The sequence below is a fragment of the Notothenia coriiceps genome, unplaced genomic scaffold (assembly GCF_000735185.1).
Source record: "Notothenia coriiceps isolate Sejong01 unplaced genomic scaffold, NC01 NC01_scaffold00000793, whole genome shotgun sequence".
Lineage (NCBI taxonomy): Eukaryota > Metazoa > Chordata > Actinopteri > Perciformes > Nototheniidae > Notothenia > Notothenia coriiceps.
The window spans coordinates 7,722-23,441 of NW_011333494.1; the positions used below are offsets into that span (position 1 = coordinate 7,722).

Here is a 15,720-nt window from a genome sequence, read left to right on the forward strand (position 1 = left end):
AAAAGAAAATTAGTTTGTTCAAGTTTTGTTTTGGTATTTAATTTCAGGTATTGTGTTGGCAAATGACTAAGATACCACAGTAGAAGAACACAAATAGCTGAGCGGCAAAACTGGAGTCTGGTTTATAATTGAAATGGGTGGGATGGCATACAGGAGCTCTCGTGTTTAATACAAAGATCTTCTGTTTGTGTTCAGTGTCTTCCCCTTTTCGCTGACTGATTCAATCTGCTATAAATCCTGAAGAATGATTTGACTGTGCAGTCATATTTATATCAGGTAAATACAGAGAGGGTCATTCATTCTGCAGCGCTGATGTCACAGCTTCCATCTGTCTCTCTCTATAGTATTTCTTCTCTCCTTTTTATTTTCTCGCCTTGCAGTACAAAGACATTTTTTATTTGATGTGTGCTGCTGTGCTGTCTACCTACCCGATGCAATATATATTTATCATATTAATGACTTTGAGTAGTATCCAAGAAACAAGATTTGTAGCTCAATACCGGAAAGACAAGTGAGAGATTTGAGCTGTATTTACTTTTCAAATACATAAACATACTTTACCCAGTCATTCTGAGAAGTAGATATTCTAACAGAAGAAATATTTAAAGGGGCACTATTATGCTTTTCGGGTTTTCGGTTTCCTGTAGTGTGTTATAAAGGTATTTGTGCATGTAAATGGTTCCAAACGTTTCTCTCCAACACACTCCCCTGCTGCCTGAAACGCCTCCTTTGTTTACGTCCGTAACATAGTGACATCATTGTAACACGTCCTCTTCTATTGGCTAGCAACATTGTATGTAATATAGGCTAAGGGGCAGGACATCTCTAAGCGGTTGACCAATCACAACAGAGCCGGCCAGCTAACCAATCAGAGCAGACTGGGCTCTGGTTTCAGACACACAACCCCTCCGTTGGCAGAACCTGCTTAGAAAGGTTCTGCCCTTAACCCTATCACATACAATGCGTTGGAGCGCTAGCCAATAGAAGCGCGAGTATGATATAAAGATGTCACTATGTTACAGAAGTAAACAAGGATTATAATAGAGGCGTTTCAGGCAGGGGGTGGGAGAGAAACTCTGGCATGAACTTTGGGATTAGAGTCTTTGAAGACAATTTACATGCATGCAAGAATATATGATACACTACCGGAAAGGCAAAGACCCCAAAAAGCATTACAGGGCCCCTTGTATTTATAGTTATTACAATAGTGTTGTCAACTATATTGTTGATGTCGTCACAGTTAGCAATTTTTCATCATTATAACCAAAATGAACCCTGCCCTCCTGTTTGACTCGTCCCTGCAGCCTTCTCCCCCGGCAGCGCCCCCCCCGGGCACAGCTCCGCCCTGCCCTGCAGGTCCATCAGCACCCTGGGTAACTCTGACGTCAACGAGTGTGAGGTCGGCAGCGAGACACCCAACTTAACCGCGGACTCCATTGTCGATGGTGATGCCGGCAAGTAAAAGAAGATAAGGATGACCTACCATGGAAAAAAAGGATTATGAGATTATTTAAGCAAAAATAAATCATCGTTCGCTGTTGGTGCAAGTTGTTTGCTTCTGTCCAAGAGGTATATTTCATACAGTCGTTGAAATCACAAATAGTTTATGTATTTTAGCTCTTTTTTTTCGTAAAAGCAAGTTCATCAGCACAGAAAGTTAGAAAAAACAATACAATGTGCAAATATCTGCTAAGCACACATTTTGACTGTTAATGATCGAGCTATTGACAATCAGAAAGAAGGTTTTGTGTTTTCTACAATGCATTGTTCAAGCCTTGATTAATTCCTTGAAAACTTAAAAAAAAAATAATAATTAAGATGTTTTTCATCCCACACTACAAAAACTAATATAATCTGATGGCTCTTTCTTAATAACAAACGCCTTGATGCCTTTTTACTGAATTTGACCATATAAACCAAAAACATCTGCAATGTGCTGATCTACCAGCCCGCCCTATAAGGACTCCCAGACATATGCCGAGATATCTTTTGACACTCACCACTGTAACAGTATGTACCTTGATCAGCATCAGATCATTGCATTTATTTTCCCCCCGCTATAAAAATAGTTTTCATTGCATTGAAGTTTTAGAGTAGAAAAAGAGAGAGGGATGTGGTGCGATGAGAGCAAACAGGCAGGTTAGACATGAATCATGTTTGCCTGCGTTGCGTTGGCGTGTGATGAGCCCCGGCTGCTTATTTATGGCACCAATCCAGCGGCATCGTTTATTCCAATGAATTTGCATGTCTATTGTATATTTAACCCCTTCAGACCTGGAGCTCTCACTATGCGCACAGGCTACTGTTTACACACATTGGTACAGCATGTAGATACAGAGGCTGAGGAGCAGTGAAGTGTAAGGCTGCAATAATTAGATTCGTAGATTCACATAACAGCCACCATTTTGATAATTAATTAATCTAAAAAAATAATAATTGGTTTTAGCTTCTGAAACGTTTAATATTTGCAGATTTCTCTTGTCTTGAATTAAAGTTAATTGAATATGTTTGAGTTTTGGACTGTTCAGATCTGGGCCATGTTTCCTTTAATTAAGAAGAACAACTCCGATGAGATGTTGCTGACTTCCAGCGCCCCACTGCACTGCATATTGTTAATATGTTTTATGGAGAATTACTTCCAACTGCATGCTTTGAAAGTGTTTATTTCTGTCTGTGTTCCAATAAGACAGCAACAAAAGTAATTTGGAGTCCTGGAGTTTATGTCGCTACAAGTTCTCGGGAAATAAAAACGTTCCAAAGTGATGGAGTGTAAATGTGATGCTGGAAACAACAATATAAAACAGACAGAGAAAATTACTTGTATTTTCTGTCTGCTGCGCTGTGGGAACATTCATTGGATTCTGCCCCATCTGTTGTAATCAATAACGTGACCATCTTGTTTTTTTATGAAACGCACTTACTCTTAATTTCATCCACCAGTGGTTTTAGAGAGAAGAATGTGGAGTTACCTATACGACTTTGACATTATAAATCACCCCTTGAGACCAGATTGTACAGCAGTATCGATTGATCCTGATATATCACAGAAATTTACTGTCACTTCTGTTTTCAATTAAAGATACAATCAGTCAGATAATGACTTAATTGGATTTTACAGAAGATTGAGTTTTATTGCCCCGTGCTTTACGAGTTTAGTTAAGGAAGGCCATTTGATCACGTTTGTCAGGGGCGACTTGCTGCTGCTTGCCTTGTCCTTCTGTAGCTGCTGCTGCCGCCGCCCTGCTGTACAGCGCAGGGGAGAAAGTGTCACAGGATTGGTTTTCCTTGAGCTGCCAATGCCTCCATGAATCATTCCCCCCCCTCCCCATCATAGATAAAATGTGCTCGGATCCCTCCGTGACAGTGGAGTGATGGCCTCTAGGTACAGAAAGGAAGTGTTTGGAGAGGACGCAGTGAGCCCTGATGTGAACAGTTAGATATTTTTTAAACAATATATACATGAAAGAGAATGCTACTCTCAGTTGTAGAGCTCACTTGGAGTAAATATGTTCAATTTGAGTTTCACCGGATTATCTGATTAGTTGTGTTGTTCAGACCTTGTTATTTAGAATATTCTGCAACTCGCAAAAGTTCTCCCTCAAACGTAAGTGCTTAGATTTTTAGTAAAGCAGAAACCATGTCTGACTTACCATGTTCTGTCGCTTTCCTCTCTTTCCTCCAAGCGCTCTCCTTTTGTGTTCTGTCCCTACGATGGCCGACAGGGGCAAACGCACTACAACGGCCAGAACACTGCAGCTTCAGAAATGAACAAAATAAATGTGCCTAAACAGATGCAAATAAAGAAACATCACCTACTTGACAAGAAATGGGCAGCATTTTAAAAAAACACTCACCAACTTGAGGAAAGTTTTCTAAAAGCGTTGCATGAAAGAAAAGCTGCAAATAAGAAATGCTGCAAGAAGCTCAAAACGGTGACAGGGACACAAAATATTATTTACACAGCTGGGAATGAAGCAAAGTGTTTTTCAGTATATTTGAAATGGCTAGGTCAGCTAGCTTATAGCAGATCTTCAATAATATCGGAAAAATATGATGCGATCACATTGTTAAAATAAGCCAATAAGACCAGAACGTCAACAAGCGCTCCGGTCCCAGCTGTGTGCATCACTTTTCAGTGTGGCACATTTTTTAATTTTTTATTTGCATGGTTATTTAACTGCAGCACGCGTCTCCTAATGGAGATGTTTTTACAGTTATAATGCGATACCTGTGTATTAACTGGGTACCGACCACTACTGTGTATTCAAATCTAATGAGTCAAAATGTACACTTATCCTAAAGTTAAACATTAAATAACTTAGATGAAGATAAAATCCAAAAAGGCAAACAAACTGTTAAAAGAAATAATGGAATTTTCAATTAAAGTCAAAGAATAAATTAATCTGGGGTTAAAACCATTTTATAAGCTGGAAATATACTTTTTCCTTGGTACAATTTTGGTGTCATGCAACTTCCACCCAACTTCAGCCCCCTTTCTTCTCACAGTAAATGCTATGTCTAAACTTGAGACATTTTAAACATTTTGTAATAAACCACCTGAATGTTTTACAAAAGTTTGTGCTGTCTGACATTACTTGAAAGACATTATCATACGAGTATTCATTATTTTTCCCAGCCGAACTAGCCCTTTCGTATTTGTTTTACTTTAAAGGTGGATGTGTTTGCTTGTAGGAGGATCTGGGGCTGTCTGAAGGACAGGCAGAGCACCGGTCATAAACGTCCAGCCCTGAGAGCCAAGCACCAATAAACAGGCCGGAGTAGACGGACTAAACCGCTGTGCATCCACCACTAATCTGAGGACGTTACCCATCATTTGTCTTTACACCTGCAGGGAGAACAGCACCAGAGGACACACTCTTCTCCACAAGTGGATCAGAGGCATACATTCAGGAGTTAGAAATGGATAAAGTTACATTTTTATGTAGTATTTATACATGAGCCCTGTTTAAAGAAGAAAAGAAAGAATTGCCAAAGAGTGTTAAAATGCTTATTAATTTAAGTAACATTATTCTGCATTGAAAATGTTCCTTATAAATATGTAATCAGAAAAATTAACTAGTATCTAATTACGATTCTAAATAAAATACTTTTGCCTGTAATATATAATTTTTAAACTGTTTTGTTTAAACTTACTATGATGTGACTTGCTCCATAGCTGCTGCTATCCAATCAGAAGACCATAACTTCACTTGTGCAGAAATCTTACAGTATGTCTCCTTTTTACCACCAACATTTGTGGTCATTTCACGATACAGTTGTGGCACAGGAAGGGAAAAATACAAAACAATAAAATGAATTAGTCATTTACTTTAGAACTGAAAAAACAAAAGATAGTTGTTTAAAAGTAGCCATTTTACGTATTTATCGACGCTGGTGAACTGATTTTGATAATATTTTACCTTTTTTTTAAATTTATAATATTGTTCAACTAAACTATCTTTCACAATAATGAAACTCCTCATCTCACCAACTTGAAATAGGCTACACTGAAAAAACTGAAACGTTGACTGTACTAGGTTAGTTGAAAGCAATAATATTAAGTTTGAATAAAAAATATTAGGTTCAACTTAATATTATTGCATTTAACATTCAACATTACATTCCAATATATGGTATTAAAGTAAAAGTATAATGATAACCTACATTTTTCAGGGTATGTTTGTAACCTTGGAAATCCTTTTAATGTGATATTTACATTACTTTATTTTAACATTAAAACAAATTAATCTTTGATAGATATACATATTGTAATTGTTTAACAATTTTAGAAGTTGCTAATTTTACACAATTTTCTTTACATTCCTTACTATCTTTTAACAAAACATGTAATATTCATGTTTCTCCAATCACTTCTTTGGATGTCAAAATCAAAAACACACTATTGGAATAGCTAATACATTTATTGCTCATATCGTTGCCCCAACTTATTTTGTAGTATCCTAAAAAAGCCACAGACTTTTCCTTTTTTCCCTGAGGACTGATGCGTGCTGACGGATGTTCTCACTAATTCAGACGTCCGGCTAATTCCTCAGTAGGAGCTCGGTGTCCCGCCTCCCTGGGGAGACTTAAATCAGCGTTCCTGTGACAGGACTTCTGAGTGGCAGCTACGCCCCCAATCAGCACCTCATAATAACCTCACTCAGCAGAGGTCAGCCCCGCCCCCTGCTCCTGGAGAGGGGCAATGTTGTAGGAGTTAACATTAACATGGGGTCCAAGATGTGAAAGGGTGAAATGTTAAGTGAATTGCACAAACAGATTCTTTGAGATTTGACATTTTTGAAATGTCTGTTTACAGATTTCACCATCTTAGTTTCTATTACATTTGCTTATCAACACCAAACGCCAAGTACAGCTGAAGCTAATGGGAAATTGTTATTTGTGCTTGGTGATAAATCAAATTGATGTTTTGACCTGATGTCGCTGGATTCCTCCTAAAGAGGAAGGTGTTTTTGCCAAATGTTGTTCCAATTCATTCAGTGGTTAAGATATAACATCGTAAAGCATTAAAAGAAGTCAGGATGATTTACGTCACTGTGATTCATCGTTTAGGGACCATGACATTTTGTCCAATTTCAGTATGGTCTAAAATAGTGGAAGTAAATCAGGGGACACTGGTGTGTTCAATTTAAAATCATGACCCTTTTTTATGTCTAGTGGGATGACCCATGACCTTTGATTGGGAATTTAATCACCAAGTCAATGGTATACAAATCTGAAAATATGTCATTTTATGAAGTTTCACCTGTGTAGGCATTCTGTTTCCTGAAGTTATAAAATATTTTAAAAATATTATAATGTGACATGTTTCCTTGATTTCAATGAGATTTCCTCATTGAGGATTTATTATTATTTATTATTCTATTAGGGGGGTTGTACATTCTAGAAACGTTAAGTTATGACTGTGATTCCGGCTAAGACCCCAGAAATGTTGAACAGATAATAAGAATTTTAAAAACGTTTTACATTTTTTTCTTTGGTCCAAACTAGGACATCTCCAAACTCACGAATGTATGAAGTGTTTTCAAATGTGTTGCAGATTATTCATGTTCCCCAGAGGATACATCATCATGACGTTGGTGATCCACAGATTTTCTCTCTGGCGCCACCATGAGGTTGTTGTTGTTGTTGGTTGGATGGTTATAAAAATATCCCTCTAAAAATATATTGTCTAATAATAACAAAATATTATTAATTTATATTATTAGATATTCTATTATTATTATTATTATATTTGGCTTGAAATTCATATATGTACATGTGTTTTTCAACGTTTTTTCTATTTTCAGGTGGCACATATCTGTTTCTTTTTTGTGTTTTTAAAACATATTTTATTTATTTATTTAACTCGCATGTGTTATGTTATGTAATAGACTGTAGGCCTACTGTGCTCAGCCTCACTATGTAACGTTTATAAAGAATATGTATTTTCCTCAGAATTGATTCAGCTATCAAATGCACATCCAACATGAGATATTCAAATAACCATTCCTGCATCTTCATCATGCATCAAAATACAAAATAGAGAAATCAGACGTTATGCCAATAACAAAACTTCCTGCAGTGTAAACTTTTATTCCGGTCCGTGTTTTGGTCTTTTATCAACGAACAACATGAATAAATTTATTACGCGTTGTGGTCCAGGCCTCCCACTCCCCACAAATCTACTCGGCCGGCACAAACTGCAAAGCCACACTCGTCACCTTGAAATTTCCTCTGCTATTTTCCAATTAAAAGCTTAATAGCCCTGGAGACGGGCTTCATGTGGGGAAGTTTACCATGCTCTTATTCTCTGTAAGCCGCGCCAGGCTCGGATCCCATTATTTGCTTGAATAAACCTTTTTTACGGTCAGAAATGGGCCCCGGCTTTGTCCGGTGTTATGTTTCAATGCCCTCTATTAGTCCAGCAGAAGGGACATATCAGCATCCTCGACATAGTTCCCAAAGGGGTTTTTATACATGTAGAGACCTAATCATCTAAGTTATGTACGATTGTGTAAAAGGTGCGAGAAGCTGCGAGCACTTTGCCCGAATTAAGTCGTATAGCCTGCAGGCAACAGGGAGGGGAAATAAACAAGTCCTGACTTATAAAATCCTAATTAATTTATCGGAAGAGTCGAATGCTGATATTTGGGGAAATGCATAGTTTTGACAGCTTGTCATATGTTTTAGTTGAGTTTTGAGAACAACATTTGTTCAATGTTAGAAATTAAAAAGGCATTAACTTGTGCAATTAGTATTTTAATGGGGTTTGTTTTATGCAGGGACAGTTTTCATCCTCATTGTTGCCGGCTGGAATATTAATTGTGATATTCAGTTGAGTGCTATTGATGCAGTTAATTCATTTAGTGCTTTTATTTTTGCATTAAATCATGCACTTGGTCTTTTTTTGTTTTACTTTGCATTGTAACGTAACACACACTTGCATAATCTATCAAATGAAAAAGTATATTTTTGATATTCACATGACTGTTACACATATCTTAAAGGTATTAATATATTAAAGAAAATGTTATTTGTATGTTAAATTGTTAAAACTGAAATGATAGCCATATTAAAAAAATAACTATGAGTGTCACTAAGAGTTGTTTATTTTGTACAGAGGTAAAATGTAAATTTGACCTTTTTTGGGACCATTTGTGTTGTTGCAGCTTCCCATCTGAAATGGGCCTTCAAATAATGTCAACTTCTTTATTACAAGCCTTGACAAGGTTCTTAATACAAAGAGAATGTCAGTTTCCACTGCAGAACACAATGTTATAGTCTTTAACCTATTTCTTAAGGGAAACATTATCTGATCCTCACATGCACTTTTGTTTCATCCCAGCCTCACGTGGACATTTTTTGCAGCGTGCTTTGACGCGAGTGACAGCGTTTGGTTACTCGTCGTCTCAATAAGTGCGTGTCAGCCCTGATGCATATCTGTGCTGTCAGCCGAGGGAAAGTTGGATCCTCCACAACAAGCCCACACCCCTTCTCCTCATCCTGCCATGCGTGTGGCTGAGCAGCTCCATCCAGCTCCATCTCTCTGCTGCTGACACCACTCCCCCACCTCGCCTCTCCGCAGATGCACTTGCTCGTCCTGGAGAACACGCTCCCACGATGAATGGCTACGGGTCCCCCTACTTGTACATGGGGGCTCCGGTGTCTCAGCCCCGGGCCCCGCTGCAAAGGACCCCCAAGTGCGCGCGGTGCAGGAACCACGGCGTGCTCTCGTGGCTCAAAGGTCACAAACGCTACTGCCGCTTCAAGGACTGCACCTGCGAGAAGTGCATCCTCATCATCGAGCGGCAGCGCGTCATGGCGGCGCAGGTGGCGCTCCGCAGGCAGCAGGCTAACGAGAGTCTGGAGAGCCTCATCCCGGAGTCCCTCAGAGTGCTGCCCGGCCTCGGCATGCCCCGAGCCGGTGAGGGGAACCATGGAGCCCCGCCGAGGACAGAAGAGCTGGAGCTGAGGTGGAGCAGCACGGAGCCGGTTCATTCCGGAGGGCATACACGCACAGCAGGTGGGAGGATAACAACCAGAGCTGCAGGAAAATAGTTTGGCGAAATGTGTTTCACATTTCTGATGAGCTATTACTTTTTATTTGATGGAAGAAAATGTCAAATTAAGAAACAAATTATGGGTAATTTTAAACTGCTATGATCAGAAGGATGGCTATTACAAAAATAAATAACTTAATAATAATAATACTTCACAAAGTGCATATTATGTGATTGGAATAAGTTACCAATATAGGCTTTATTGTTTTTATTATGATAATTGTTTAAAGTTTTCACAAAATACGGCAGATTAAATATGTAAGTCCAAGATATGTTTATTAAAATGTCCCAAGATCATTATATTTCTAAATAAACAAATGTGCAGATATGAATGGGGTTGAGATTATTTCTTGTAAAAACTGCTTTTCCTTTACAATGATTCTAAAATGATAGTGTGTTGAGTGTTCAAAAACACTTTACGGTTTGATCATTGGGATACATTTAAAAGTAATATTTCAGTTACAAAGAATTTACTTAAAACAGCTCCATTAAATGTTGCTTCATGGCACTTCGCAAAATGAAAACATTCTTTAAAAGATTTCAAGTCATCATAAGAAAGATACAACTTTATTATTCCCCGAGGCCGAAATTATAATGCTACAGGAGCACACATGTATTGGTAATAAAACAGATAACTTAAATACAAATAATAATAAAATAAAATAATGTTTTATTAAAATGTTGACAAAGTTAGATTAAAAAATAAATAAACAAACCTCATTTAGATTTTTGATATTAAGGTGGATTCATTTGACCTGGTAGCATTGTTATTGCGTTAATTTTTTCTATTATCTTGCTTTTGATTGTTTCTATATATTTATTAATGGAAACATGCATGTTGTTTCTATTTTATTTGACAAGGAATTATTTCCTTTATGTCTGCAATATATCCTACAACAATAATTATGTGTTATTATTTTATAAAATATATGTGACGTAGCCAATTTCAATTTATTTATTTTCACTGTATCACCTCGTAGGTTTGGCTTTTTATATTTAATTTCGGTATCGTTTGCCTTCCCTCTGTTGGTAAAAGCAAACTAGCGGTTATTTGGATTTTAATGAAAAGTCAAAATGCTCAATATTTCAACCAAATATTCCAGTCATAGGCCTATGGTTGTTCTTCTACTCCACTTTGGTGGTTTTCTGGGACACAAACATCTGGACACAAGAAGCGATCAGCTGACTCCAGATCCGCTCCATTACCCGGACAGGCGGAGCTGAGTGCTTTAAAAGATGACAGTAATCAGCGCAGACAGCACCAATCCGATGTAATCGCCATTTCTCTCGAACGAGGTCAAGTTCAGATGAAATGTTACCGAGCAACACGCGATCTGTTCACAAAATGTGGTCAAAAGGCATCGACGGTAGATTCCTCACTGACACACAGTCAGCACTTTGTGTTAACAGCTTTAGGGAGGGGGCGTGAAAAACATCCTCATCAGTCTCTGTTGGAGACAAGCCATTCATTGTGTGTCAAGTTTCCTCCTGAGGAGAGCTTTTGGACTTAGAGTGCAGAAAATAAATGTTTCTGAAGTCAGATAAATGCAGCTGAACTGTTATGACCCCCCTGCCCAAACTTGTCTTCTGACTCTTTGTTCTGATGTGTTGCAGAGCCAACGAATGAGGGTACTGATGAGGGGTCCGGAGGAGAGAACGGGGGGAGCTCCAGTGAGAAGGAGCAGGAGCAGGAGGCTGTCAGCTCCCCTGAAGGCTCCAAACCGAACTCCTGCTACACCCCGGAGCCCCCAGAGACGCCCTGCAAACCGGAGGAGAGCAGCTGCAGCCTCTCTAAAGCCGGCAGCGCTGGGAAAGAAGTGAAGACCGAGAGTCCTCACAAGCTTCCGGTCAGCTCCGGAGAGCAGAGTGTAGTCATTGAAGGCCTCGCGGGCTCCATCAACCTGCCCTTCAGCCTGCGGGCCAATCGGCCGCCGCTGGACGTCCTCAAGAAGATCTTCCCCGCTCACAAGCCTCCTGTCCTGGAGCTCATCCTCAGAGGCTGCGGGGGGGATCTGGTGGGGGCCATCGAGGTGCTGCTGTCCAGCCGGGGTCCTGACGGGGGCGCGCACCCGCAGAACGACCCGCACCCTGAAACCCTGTTGCTGCCTTCAAACGGACACCTGTTCGAGCACATGGGCTCATACCACCCGGTGTCCTCCAGCGCCAAGTGGTCGGTGGGCTCTGCTTTCCGGGTCCCCGAGTCGCTCCGGTTCACAACGGACCCGGCATCGGGCGTGGTGTCCACGGGACCGCTGGGTGTCCCCATGCAACACCCGTCCTTTCCGCAGCCCACGCGCTACCCGCTCATGTTGCGCAACTCTCTGACGCGCAGCCAGGGCAGCCCCTTCGTACACAATGACGTGACTCTGTGGAATACCATGGCCCTCCAGCAGCAGTACCAGCTCCGCTCGGCGGCCCAGTACGTGTCCCCGTTCTCCCCCGCAGCCGCCGTGGGGCCCGGGGGATCAGTGTTCCGTAGCTCCGCCATCCTGCCCTCCAGACCCTCCGAGGAGCAGCGCATCAGCATCCAGGAGGAGAGCTGCACGCTGGGGCCCAAACCCGGCCTCTACTCCCCGGAGGAGGAGTACGAGGAGCGCTCCGACTCCGCAGACTCGCGCATCCTCAACTCCTCCACCTGAAGAAGCTGCGGATGGACTAACACAGCAGGGGGGGGGCGCGCCAAAAATGTATTATTTTTTAAAGGACATCCGGTGTGCGTTTAGGGTCTTTTTCTGTCTTGTTTTGAATTGAACTGTGTGAAGCAATCACCCGTTGATGAGGTGATGTTAATCCTTTTAACGTCATCCACTCATGCCCTCAAGTTGTCACGTGCCACGACCAAAAACGGATGAATGGAACAGACTCACGCTGATTTGAAAGTCTCTCATCTATTTCCTGCAAGCATGTTTACTGTGAACACTTTTGATGTAAACGATCATCAATGCATGTGAAGAGTATGCCAAATAAATCTGAGTTTTCCAAATGGACCAGATTGTTGTCTTTTAGTCACTATTACTAAGGTTTTCATTTTAAATTGGCCTAATTTATATAGACACATGTTGTATGTGTTACATTGGTCATCATTGTTTACCTGAACGTATAGCTCCACATTTATCAGCTCCAATATTTATTAATTATAATATAAATATGATTCTGAAATTATTTGCATAATAACTACTTTATAACTTTGTGTACATTATTTGATGCCAATACTAAGTAAAAAGAGATTACAAATCTGATTTATTTTGTATTTTTGCACTGTAGTATTTTACATAAGAAATACTGAAAGAAATATTCAAATTCACTCCTCTGGGTTTAGGAATTGGGATGTCCTTCAAGATGAAGACGAGATCCATTTCCGGGTCACCAGACAGACGATGCATGGATGGAAGATCGAGGAGGCACAACCTTTAGAAATAAAAAGTTTTCTGAGAGCAACTTTTTATAATGACATTTTGTGGGCCTTTATTTAACATACAGTGTTTCAAAGGGGGAGACAGAGGAGATGACCTGCCTTATACTTCCTCAGGAGTCAAACCTACTTGGCAGCGGACAATGCATATTTGTACAGCAACTTTTAGTCCAATGGAAAAGGTCAAAGGTCAGAACTGGTTTTTAGCCTGAAACCCAAGCACAATATTTTGACCTTTTATCTGGAATAACCTCATTTGGTATCAACAGACAGCTGCACGCCCAGAGCTCTGCATGAATTGAGTGCACAGACAGAGGTCCATTGAAATAATGTATCAATATAGGAAACAAAACATAATAAAGCAAATACAGTGAGAGGGCCGTGGGAAGTAGGGGTGCTGAGGGTGCTGCAGCACCCCCTGGTGGAGGACAGGGGATCTGCACTTCCACAAGATTAAATACAAATATAATACAAAAAGAATACCAAAAAAAAACGAATTTTCAGCCTTGATGTAACAACATTCATAATTAAGTAAAGATAACACCCTTTTCACCCCATGCTTTCACACATTCTGCTTCCACATTGAAAAAGAGCAGCTCAAAATGTTCGTTATGTGGAAACAATATTGAAGAGAAGGCTCCGTAACACATTACTCTAAGGATCGAGTTCAGACATATAGGCTGTCTTGAACACTATCATCAGAGTAACGTGATCTAATCAATAAATAAAGATTCAGCCGATAACATGAAAGCACATGGCTACTTAACATACAGAATGACGTAATTGTGCAGGCTAAGTGGCCATGTGCTTTCTGGGGCTAAATCTTTATCGGTAAACCGATTTAACCGGTAAAAGTTCCTTCAAAATAAGAGTCCCGATCACTATCAAAATAAAAGTGCAAAACGAAAACTTTACCATAGGAAAATATTGGCATACAAATATAATCACTTCTCTAAAAGGTAACTAATTTTAAATATAGTTTATTTATATATAATAATAATATTAATATTAGTAATAAGCTTTGAATAGCACCTATTACAAGAATTGTAGCCAAACTTGCTTCACAGCAGTTCAATAGACAGATTAGTATAACATGACAGGATAAAAGCAATGTAGAGGAGCAGCTACATTTCAAAACATATATCCACGAAGGTTAATACATGAAGACTTGTGACTCGGACTTGACTTGGACTCTTCTTAGGTGACTCGGACTTGGACTCGGACTCGAACACAGGTAATGATGACTCGACTCGGACACTCCTTGGGTGACTTGGACTCGGACTCGGACACAGGTAGTGATGACTTGGACTCGACTCGGACACTCCTTGGGTGACTCGGACTTGGACTCTGACACGACTATGACTCTCCCTTGGTGACTCGGACTCGAAGAGTGGTGACTTGAGAGTGACTCGGACTCATAAATTGGTGACTTGACTACAACACAGATACTGTATGTGTACATACTGAGTGTGACTGACATGGTTTCCTGGTCATGTAATGTACAGTGTAGAAGCATTAGCTTACATCCTTGCTGTCACATGAGCTCCAGCATGTGTTAATGAACCGCGCTTCCAGAGGATTCCACTCTCTGAGGGGGGGCATGGACCAGACTGTACAGAGGGACTGCAACACAACACAATGCTAACTGTGGGGCTTTAACTCTCTGTGGTTTCAGTTTAACCTCCAACAGGAGGGCCCTTTTACTGCCTGAATGTTTCATGAAATGAAGACCAACATTTATCAAACAATAGACTAGGCAGATTGTGTACTTCATCAACATGCATAGGTAGGGAGGTGGAAGAAGTATACTCAAATATTTTACTTTGGTAAAAGCAGCAATACTACAGTTTAAAAATGCTCTATAACAAGTAAAAGCTGTGCATTTAAAATGTTACTCAAGTAAGGGTACAAAAGTATAATTCAGCCTGTAACAATGTTTTTACAGCTCTGAATTATTTGCTTTACATCCTAGACATCCACATAAAATAATGTTCAAATTAAATTAAAGAACATTTAGGACTTTGGAAGATGCTTTGTGAATCTGTATATGTGTCAAATATATTTTACTTCGAGCTAAAAAATTGTTTTAGGAAAGCAACATAAAATAAAGTGAGTGATGAGTATCCACTTCAAAATAACTACTGGAGACATCACACCACACACACACACACACACACACACACACACACACACACACACACACACACACACACACTGAACGTCTCTACCACACACACACACACACACACACACACACACACACACACACACACACACACACACACACACACACACACACACACACACACACACACACACACACACACACACACACACACACACACACACACACTGTGCTGTCCAGTCTCCCCCTGGGGGTCAGGTCAGTCTGAATGTTTTTCACATTGTATAAGATGTTATTTATTCAAATATAACATTTATTCTTTGCATAGTGAATTTAAATTGTTCCCCAATAAACGTTATGTCTTCCCTTGCTTTTTTACAAGTTGGTTTATTTTTTATATGTTTTAATGATTCTATTATTTGTGCCTCTTTATTTTTTTTTAATTCAATGGCTTGTTTAAATGTGTTGATTTTTTGTTGGTTTGTGCATTTTAACTTTGTTAAGTCAGCTAGCTCAACTGCATTGATGTCTAAGTATTGATGAATGTCTAACGGTTTGTATTTGGGTCAAAGACTCAGTGTCCAGGCCTCTCTGCTCAGCTGGCTGGTTTGTTTTCTGAATAT

General features: G+C 39.9%; 1 protein-coding gene across 1 annotated transcript; it reads left to right on the top strand.

Annotated features, from left to right (window-relative positions):
• The first annotated feature begins 9,120 nt into the window (after positions 1 to 9,120).
• dmrt3a (doublesex and mab-3 related transcription factor 3a) lies at positions 9,121 to 12,199 on the top strand. The gene is made up of 2 exons (XM_010785139.1): positions 9,121 to 9,523; positions 11,175 to 12,199. The coding sequence occupies exons 1-2, from the start codon at positions 9,121 to 9,123 to the stop codon at positions 12,197 to 12,199; spliced, it is 1,428 nt and encodes a 475-aa protein (XP_010783441.1).
• The last annotated feature ends 3,521 nt before the right edge of the window (positions 12,200 to 15,720 follow it).

Bases quoted from the DNA above. Each gene is read 5' to 3' on its own strand.
- dmrt3a (XM_010785139.1), top strand. From the start codon at position 9,121: ATGAATGGCTACGGGTCCCCCTACTTGTACATGGGGGCTCCGGTGTCT. The intron at 9,524-11,174 runs GTGGGAGGATAA...GATGTGTTGCAG, and splicing joins AGGGCATACACGCACAGCAG to AGCCAACGAATGAGGGTACT.